This window comes from Suricata suricatta, chromosome X, assembly GCF_006229205.1.
Source record: "Suricata suricatta isolate VVHF042 chromosome X, meerkat_22Aug2017_6uvM2_HiC, whole genome shotgun sequence".
In the NCBI taxonomy this organism is placed as follows: domain Eukaryota; kingdom Metazoa; phylum Chordata; class Mammalia; order Carnivora; family Herpestidae; genus Suricata; species Suricata suricatta.
In genome coordinates, this window is record NC_043717.1 from 110,399,617 (window position 1) to 110,409,304 (window position 9,688).

Here is a 9,688-nt window from a genome sequence, read left to right on the forward strand (position 1 = left end):
CAACACCCCAAATTTAACTGTCCCCGGTTGACTCCATCTCGCAGCCCTCAATTGAGAGAGACCCAAGAGCCACCTTCAGACACCGCCTTCCTCAACCATGTCCTATCAAGTCCGCCTCCTCTCTCTAGGTTCAGCTGCCACTGTCCTAGTCAGAGCCACGCCCATGATGGCCATGACTACAGTCTCTCAAATAGTTCGTCTGACAAGCAGAGGCCATCAGTGAGCTGGGAGCCACACGGCTCTGGGTGGCAGTCATGTGTGCTGTGAGGTGGCCCCTGGCACCCAGTCCTCCCAGCCCGGTGTCCCGGCCTGCATGGAGAGCTCTGCGTGCACACTGACTTCTGCTAATGAGGCGCATGGCGCTCGCTCTGCTGCTTTTCTTCAGCAGCCTAGTGGCTTAAGTCACAAACATCCAGGTGTCTGAGGGGCAGCGGTGGCTGGCCACAGTGTCCCACTGTCCAATCATGAGTGCCTAGCTTATGGCAACTACAAACGGTGCCACGGAGTTTCCTGCCTCCTCCAGCTTCGGGCCGTCCAGGGCTTCCTTGGCTTGCGGCTGTAGCGCTCTAATCTGGCTCTGTTGTCACGTGGCCTTCTTCCCTTTGTGTCTGGGTCCAAATTTTCCTCTTACAAGGACACCAGTCATTGCATTTAGGGCCCACCGGAATCCACCATGATCTTATCTTGATCACATCTGCAAAGATCCTGTTTCCAAATAAGGTCACATTACAAGTTCATCAGATGAACATGAATTTCAGGGGGTCACCATTACATCCAGTACATACAGCAAAGTAAAAAACAAAGCTTACAGCGCCCATCAGTAGATCCACCCCCTAGGTTGTGCCATTAACCTTTTACCACTGTTGGCTTTATCGCAAACCTATCTGTAACCACACTTCTCTCCATTTTATTTTTGGTGCATTTCAAACGAAGTTGCAGGCATCAGTTCATTTCCTCCTAAATAAATCGGTGTACATATCCCTAACGGGACTTCACTGTTTGATTACAGCTCCCAGGTTTTTTGCCTGCTTGTTTCTAATAGTCACTAGTCTCAGAAATCAAACACAGCACAGAAAAAGACAAAAGGCTTCCAATTCGTTTGAGGTGGTGTCTGCCATCTTCTGACTCTAGCTGTCACTCTGTCTGTTTCCTCTTTTTAAAGCAAACTTTGAGAAAAGACGACTGTGTCTCCTTCCTCCCAATTGACATCCCTCTTGGCAAAGTTTCCAGTTGTTGCTAAGTCCAAGAAACCATTTTTTAACCCTTTTTATGTTTTATTTTATTTATTTTAAAATCGTTTAGTGTCACATTGGTTTCCATATAACACCCAGAGCTCTTCCCCACAAGTGCCCCGCTCCATGACCATCACCCCTCCCCCCCCCTTCAGCCCTCGGTTCGTTTTCAGCATTCAATAGTCTCTCAAGTTCTGCGTCCCTCTCTCTCCCCAACTCTCTTTCTCCCTTCCCCGCTCCCTGGTCCTCCGTTAGGTTTCTCCTGTTCTCCTGTTAGACCTCTCACTGCAAACATATGGTATCTGTCCTTAAGAAACCGTTTTCTATCCTCATCTTACCTGCTTCCTGGCAGCAGTTGACTCTGACTTTGTTAATCTTGGTGTCCTTGAAACCACGCTTCTCCCTGGGTTTTCCCCTCTTCCTGGATACTCATCTGATCTCTCTTCTGGACCGCCCTCCCCCCTGCGGGGTGCTGGGGTTCCTCTGCACGTTCCCCGGAGCCCTCTTCTCTCTTCACCTGTCTCAGGCAAACTCCATCTGCAGGAAAAAGAAACCACTCTCGCAATTTTAAGCGAAAGGAATATTAGAACCGGGAGACGCGACGCCCCGCGTGTGCGGACCTACGGAGCAGAGCCTTCCCAGCCCCGCCCTACTCGCGGTGGGAACCAGCGGCGTCGGGGACGCGCGGTGGGAGCCGGCCGCGCTCGGCCCCGCCTCCTTTCCTGCTCGGGGCCTGCGCGCCCGGAGACACAGCCAGCCAAGCAGTGAAACGGAACGGCCGTGAGTGGCATGAGCTTTGTCCAATCGTCTGCGGTCTTGGACAGCAGGTCTGCTCGCGAGCCAATGGCGGCGGGGGGCGGAGCTCGGGCGGGGGGCGACGGTCACCTGATCTGCGGCGGCGACGGCGGCGGCGGCCGAGGCAGTGGAGGCCGAGGCTATGATGGCGGCGACCGCAGCGGCTCGGCTTCAGGCGGGGACGCGGCAGGCCCCAGCGCTCTGGCAGATGCGGTGGCTACTGCTGGTGCTGGTGGCGCTGGCGGAGGCGGAGCAGCAGGTGCCGCTGGTGCTTTGGTCGAGTGACCGGTGAGCGTGGCGGGCCGGGCCGGGGCAGGCTGCGCTGCGCGCCGCCGTGGTCGAGGTGCCCTCGCCCGGCTCCGGGGCTGTCCTCAGCGAGCGGTGGCTGAGGGGGGCAGAGAGGGACTGTCCAGCCGGATCAGAGCTCGGGGCCCCACGCATCAATATGGGAGATGGTGAGCTTCAGATCCTGAGCCATGAGCCCCCGCTTGACAGCACCTCTTCTGTCCCCTGCCAGGGACTTGTGGGGTCCTGCAGCCAACACCCACGAGGGCCACATCACCAGCGACATGCAGCTCTCCACCTACTTAGACCCCGCCCTGGAGCTGGGCCCCCGGAACGTGCTGCTGTTCCTGCAGGACAAGGTGGGGCCACCTCAGCCCTCTCCCAGTCATCGGGAAGAAGTCAGGCCTTGCCCCCGGGACACCGAGTCCCATTCCCCAAGGGAAGCTTCAGTGACCTTGTGCCAACCGTAGGGACATGGGGCTCCTCTCTTGGGAAGGCCTGCAGGAGACGGTTCCGTGGGAATGAAGAGGGCCCAGAAATGGCACTGCCTTGCTTGGGTGAAGCAAGGGTCGGAGGGCAGACGCCTTCTGAGTAGCAAGTACTTTCCTGAGCTGCTTTGTGTGGTGGGGATTATTGACCCTGTTTACAGATGACAAGAGTTGTGTCCAAGGATGGCAATGACCTATGTCTTGCCTAGGGTCACACAGCTAATTGGTGACAGAGTAGTGATCCTAACTTTAGTGATCAGAACAGAGATGATCGAAAACTGATCATTTATTGAGTGCTTCGTAGGCACTGTGCTCGGCTGATGTCATTATCTTGGTGTCACTGCCAGGGAAGCAACAGCTGGTAGAGGTGCGACGGCTGGCTGGTGGTCCGCGGTTTCCGGGCACCATGGTCGGTCCCAGCCTGAGTCTGTCAGAGACCCCCCCGGCTCGTGCTCTAGCACACAGTTGTCCCTCCCATGCAGGTCTCTCTGCCTCCAAAGCAGGTAGATGGAGCATGAGAAGATTCTAGGGCAGTGCAGAATTGGTATTTGGGAGGTTACTGGGCCCCTGCTTATCCCTTCCTCCGTGGCAGCCTGCATGGCTCATTCCCCTTATGATCGTCCCCCGTTGCTCTGTGGGCAGGCGGGGACGGCCATGCTGGCCAGTAGTCCTGCCAGGACATGGTAAATAATGTAGTTAGACTGGAACTCCGTTCTAGTTCTGCTACTTACCAGCCTCTGGACGCGCGGGATGATCCGGTAATGCCCGCTTCCTTGTGTGTGAGGCGAAGACGCCGCCTGTGTCACAGGGCTGTGAGGGGCACCGCTTCTAATCCACGTCAGACATCTGTTTGAGGTCCCCCTTATGGCATTCACCCAGACACGGACTGCCTGGTATGGACCAGGTGTCAAGTGTTGGGGACAGAGCGGTGAGTGAGCAGAATAACCCAAGCCCCTACCCGGAGGAGGCTGACATTCTTGTGAGGGCAGCAGAGAAGGAAGCAGGCCAAGGGGACAGAATGACACGTGATGCTGCTTGCAGGGGCTCATTGAGGATATCTGAGCAGATACCTGAAGTGGGTGTGGGTGGGAGGGCTTCCTGGCAGAGGGAACAATAGGTGTAAAGGCCCTGGGCAAGGAGTGCTCTGGGGGGGAAAGAGCTGGTGTGAGGGAGAGAAGGGGTTAGGAGATGGGCAGCCAGGTAGCCAGGAGATGAGGGGGAAAGGCCGGCTGGGATTCTAGAGGTGGCAGGAAGCTGGGGGCAAGTTTGAGCGAGGACTACCCGGAGGACACAGTGGTGGTTACTAGGCTTTCAGAATGAGAGCCCAGGCGCCAGGGTCCCTGCCCAGCAGGGAGAGGAGGCTGGGCAAGCGTGTGTACTAAACAGAAAGAGGTTAGGGAAACTGATTAAGATCGCCTCTGGGCCTAACTGGGAAAAACCGGAGGAGGCTGGGAGCTGGCCCGGCGGGAGTGAAGGGCACCTGCAGGTTGCCGGGGAACAGGCAGAGCTCAGGGCCTCCTCGGGCGCACTCCATCGCCTTCACCTCTCTCCTCTCTTCCACCAAAACCAGGCAGGGAAGGAGGTCCTTGCCCTAGTCCGAGTAGGGCCCTGGCCAGACTGGGCATAGGCGGCGCAATGGCTGTTACAAGGGACACGCAGGTTCTCGTTTTCTCGGACTTCTGCCCTGGGGACGGACGATGCTGCAGTAAATGCTCCTCGCTGCCCCCCACCCCTCCCCGAGCTTCCCTATTCCCTGCCCAGTTCCTCATCTGAAGGGAGGTGGCTGATTCTTAATCCGGACGTTACCACAAGTCAGCTGCCCGCAGATTTCCTCCCAGCCCCGTGACCACCTTCCATGTGTTCTCACCCTGCCAGGATGGTGCTGAAAGAAAAAAAAAGAGAACCTTCCTTTCCCCCACTCTCTATCCCCAAGCATGCCTTCGTTCACTCCTGGCCAGACCGTATCTGCCTGTGAACGAGACTTTGCCGGCCTGCAAACGCAGAGGGAGCTGTCTGCCCCTGGCCCAGCCCCACCTTCTGAGGCACCCTCTCCCTTCCCTCCTAGCTGAGCATCGAGGACTTCACGGCATACGGCGGCGTGTTTGGGAACAAGCAGGATAGCGCCTTTTCTAACCTGGAGGTAAGGGTCCTCCCCTAGCCAGGGGCCGAGGGGGCTGGACGGGCCCACCGGTCTCTGGCTAAAGCATCTTCTGCCTCTCCCCCGGCCCCCAGAATGCCCTGGACCTGGCTCCTTCCTCGCTGGTGCTTCCTGCTGTTGACTGGTATGCGGTCAGCACTCTGACCACTTACCTGCAGGAGAAGCTCGGGGCCAGCCCCCTGCATGTGGACCTGGCCACCCTGCGGGAACTGAAACTCAATGCCAGCCTGCCGGCCTTGCTGCTCATCCGCCTGCCCTACACAGCCAGGTGCGTCCTCTCCCCCGGGCCCAGGGAGCCACGCACAGCAGAACGTGGGTCCCCTTGCGCGGTGCCCTGTCAGAAGGACCGTGTGCTTCTGCAGTGCCCGCACCACCTCAAAGCTCTGTCGGAAGGTGCCTCGGATGTCCAGAAGAGGCGGGAAGGGCCTCTGGTCGGTTGTGACTGAGGAGTTAGGGCCCAGCCTCGAGTGAGGCCGGTTGGGTCCCCCGGGGATGGAGGTAGACCTGGGCCCTGCTGGCAGGGGCTAAGCCCCTAAGCGAGGACGCGTTCCTGGAGCAGCTGGCGCGGCTGCGTGTGGGTCTGTGGAGCTGGAGGAGAAGGGGCGAGGGTAGGGCCGTGCAGCGAGCAAAGGTGCAGAGGGAGGAGTGACCAGGGCTTTCCGGAGCCCCCCCCGCTACAGTGTGCGAGGTGAATGGGACCGTTAGGGGAGGACGGCGGCCCGGGGCAGAGGACACGCGGCAGGAGTAGAGGGCAGGTGTCCCGAGGCGGTGGGGAGCTCTTTGGATTGCGGGGCTCTGATGCTCTGCCTCTCCTCCACAGCTCTGGTCTGATGGCGCCAAGGGAGGTCCTCACGGGCAATGGTGAGTAGGCTCAGGGAAGGCACACGTTTTCCAACTCTCTCAGCCCTTGGCGGCAGAGAGCTGGCTCCGAGCTCCCCAGCCCGTCTTCATTCCCAGGACGACCCCCCATGCTTCTCAGAACGCTTGGCGGCTGAGCAGAGAGGCGTTGACCCCCAGGCCTCATCCCTGTCTGGCGGGCCCGAGCTGTCGGGACGAGCAGGGGCCTTCCGTGCGAGAGCCTGCGGAGGCCGAGTCCACTCCAGCAGCGTGAATCCTAGAGTTGTGGGTTTAACAGATTGCCAGTGTTTCAAAAACCAGTTCTGAGGACTTCTTTTTTGCTACGAAGGATAGTCATTCCTCCGAAAAGCTCATCGAGAACGTCTAAGTGGACTTAGCGTTTTCTCTATCTCTATGTCTTTTCTCATTTAATTTAGTTGGGGCTTGGTATCAGGGAGCTGACTCCTGAGGCCGCAGGTGTCCCCGGGGAGGCTGGGGGTGCACAGGATGAGAAGGAACTGCTCTTCGGGACCCTGATGTGCAGGCTTGATAGGAGCCAGCTCTGGGAAGGTCTCAGTGTCCCACCACAGAGGACGTGTCAGTTGCCAGGGGTAGGAGGCTTCACAGTGCAGACTTCTGGTGGTCCCCCTCTCCTGCCCCACAACAAGGTGACCCCACTGAACGCCGTTGAGAGAGGCCCTCACAGGACACACGGGAGGGCACAGCCCTGCTTCTGCCACCTTCTTCCGAGGGACTGGCTGCCGGGTCCTAGCAGGCGTTGGGGCGTTACCGTAAGTAGCTGTCTGTGACCTGGCTCTCTGCTGTCCCCATTGCTTCTCAGATGAGGTCATCGGGCAGGTGCTCAGCACACTCAGATCCGAAGATGTCCCGTATACCGCAGCCCTCACGGCGGTCCGTCCTTCCCGGGTACGTAGTGCGCCCTTCGCAGGGGCCCTGGGAGGTATGGGCAGGGGCACGTGCTGAGGGGGCCTGGCTGTGCGGCTCCAGTGGAATGCCCTGGGGGGGATGGTTTCTTCCCTGGGCCTATGTGGGGGGACAAGGATGACCCAGAAAGTCATGCTTCGTGTTTTCAGGCTGTAGCTTTTCGTCTTGCCCAGTGGGCCTTACGGGCTGGCATATTTGGACAGTATGTCCAAGTGTCCCTAATTTGGAAGGAGTGGGCAGATCACAGGGGCTTAGGGGATCAGCCAGGAAAAGCTTCCTGGAGGAAGGGGCTCCGAGTATGACCAGCGGAAGTGCAGATGCTGGAGAGGGGTGCAGCGGGGGCAGCGAGGCGGGCCGCTTGATTCTGGGTCGTGCTCTCAGCTCCTCTGAGAGAAGGCTTGTGGGTTGTTTGTGCAGGTGGCCCGTGATGTAGCCATGGTGGCCGGGGGGCTAGGTCGCCAGCTGTTGCAAAAACAAACAGTGTCAGCTGTGGTCCATCCCCCTGTGAGTTACAATGACACTGCCCCCCGGATCCTGTTCTGGGCCCAGAACTTCTCGGTGGCGTATATGGAGCACTGGGAGGACCTGACCTCCCTCACCTTTGGGGTCCAGGATCTCAACCTAACTGGCTCCTTCTGGAATGACTCCGTTGCCAGGTAAGAGCAGAGTTCCTGTCACGGCAGGTGGGCATCTGTGTGTGTTGGTGGGGGGGGGTTACTGTGAGAAGCAGGTGAGATCACGGGGTGGGGCAAGTGGAGGGCTCTTGGAGCGGGGCTTGCTCAGAGATTTGCCTCTCCATGCCTTCTAGTCCTTGCCCGGAACCTTGGTTGTTAACACTTCCCAATCACTGGGGAACCGGCTACTCCCCCACACCCCCCTCTGCCCAAAGGCAGATACCAAGTCCAAGTTCTAGGGCTTCTGTACCCTCGCCGCATGGCTGGAGAGACCACTTTTATCCCCAGAGCCCAATCTGGACATCTCAGCAACCCCGAGGGGGACCTGAAAGAGGGGCAGTAGGCTCAGGGAAACCAGAGGAAGATGCTTTTAGCGGGGGACCTGGTGCCGGTTTCTGACCTAGGTATGGTAGGGCCTCAGTTTCCCCATTAGTCAGGTTGGGACACCGCCTCCAAGTGGCTGGGAGTACCTGGGCCAGCGTAGGTAGAGTGGACTTGAGGAACTCGTTCTACTGCTACATGTGAAAGGTTCCCCCAGAGCCCGACAACTCCCCGCTTACTCTGGCCCCGCAGGCTTTCGCTGACCTACAACCAACTCTTTGGTACCACGGTGACATTCAGGTGAGTCCGACGGGCGGTTGACGTGTGGGCAGGTCAGTGTGGCTCCCGCCTTCCCAGCTGCCCGGCGACCCCACTGACGGCCTCTCCCTCAGGTTCATTCTGGCCAACCGCTTCTACCCGGTGTCTGCCCGCCACTGGTTTACCATGGAGCGCCTTGAAATCCACAGCAATGGCTCTGTCGCCTACTTCAACGCCTCCCGGGTCACGGGGCCTAGCATCTACTCCTTTCACTGCGAGTACGTGGGCAGTCTCGGCAAGAACAGCGACCTCCTCGTGCCCCGCACGCGGCCCTCTAACTGGCAGATGAGCCTGCAGCACTTCCAGGTAGGGCTTGCAGTGCCCGGGCCGTGGGGGAGCAGCGGACCCGGGGGGAGGCGGCTGGGCAGCGGAGGCCTGGGCCTGGGCACGTAGCTGCGGGTCCTGTGCCCGCAGTGCTGCCGTCCCACGGGATTTGGACTAGCCCTCTAACTTGGGAACCCCAATCCTCACGTGAGGCCACATGGTCCTTTCTGTCCCCTCCCAGATCCAGGCCTTCAACGTGACAGGCGAGCAGTTCTCCTACGCCAGTGACTGCGCCGGCTTCTTCTCCCCGGGCATCTGGATGGGGCTGCTCACTTCCCTGTTCATGCTGTTCATCTTCACCTACGGCTTACACATGATCCTCAGCCTCAAGACCATGGACCGCTTTGACGACCACAAGGGCCCCACCATCTCTTTGACCCAGATTGTGTGACCCTGTGCCCGTGGGGGTTGCGGGTGTGATGGTGTCCAGGGTGTCACTTTCCCACCTTGAGGCACGCTGGACCGAAGGGCTCCCCCTCTTCATAGCATGAACCCCCCCCCCCAGTTCCCCTCGGCCTGTCTTGTTACCCCTTCAACACGCTGAGGGGCTCCCCCCACAATCTACCAGCAAGGTGTACATAGTTCTTCGTAGATAGTAGACCAATCTCCCAGGTCCAGTCATTGTAGGGGAGAGGACGTGAGTTCTGGGACCACTCCTCCCTGTATTTATTCTCATCTTTCCACCTTCACCCCTTGCTGTTTATAGTGCTTTTGTGTATCAAATGCTCCTTCCCCAGGCTTTACAGGGCTCCCTGCAGCAGCTAGAAGCTGGAGGTTCCCTGAGTTTGGGGCGGTGTGGAAGTACTATTTAATTGTCCTGCTTGGCTGGTGTCATTGTCTTTTGGTGATGTGCTAATGATAAGCAGTACACTGGGGCTTGTTTCTGTGGCCTGATAAGGAAGGGACCTCCACAACACCTGGGTTGGGTGTGATCATTGGTTTTCTGGCATGTACCAGCCAGGAGTGCCTGGCAGGAGCCTGGGGTTCTCGGTGGTTTCCTTCCTAATAAAATAAAGACAGGTTGCCATGCTTAGCCTCTTGTCACTCATTTCTGCACCAGGCACAAGGGGATGCGCTTGGCTGAGGGCTGCAGGAAGAGGTGCCCAGATGTAGCCGTAACGGATCCAGGCCAAAGGGAAGGCCGGAGGGTCCTCAGCGAGCTGGGCTGAGCCGCGAGGGTACTGCGGGGCTGCTGACGCTCGCGGGCGGGGAGGGCGGGGCGGCCAGTGCCTGGGGGGACGGAGGAGACCGCGGTGACAATAGCTGCCTTCGCGTCCCGAGGGGGCCGCCCCCGGCTGCCGCAGCGGCGCG

General features: G+C 58.9%; 1 protein-coding gene across 1 annotated transcript; it reads left to right on the top strand.

Annotated features, from left to right (window-relative positions):
* Positions 1–2,124: 2,124 nt before the first annotated feature.
* Positions 2,125–9,410, top strand: ATP6AP1 (ATPase H+ transporting accessory protein 1). Its single transcript, XM_029930281.1, has 10 exons — positions 2,125–2,315; positions 2,545–2,671; positions 4,866–4,940; positions 5,033–5,226; positions 5,779–5,819; positions 6,637–6,722; positions 7,158–7,396; positions 7,988–8,035; positions 8,128–8,359; positions 8,559–9,410. The coding sequence occupies exons 1-10, from the start codon at positions 2,170–2,172 to the stop codon at positions 8,766–8,768; spliced, it is 1,398 nt and encodes a 465-aa protein (XP_029786141.1). The 5' UTR covers positions 2,125–2,169; the 3' UTR covers positions 8,769–9,410.
* Positions 9,411–9,688: the final 278 nt, after the last annotated feature.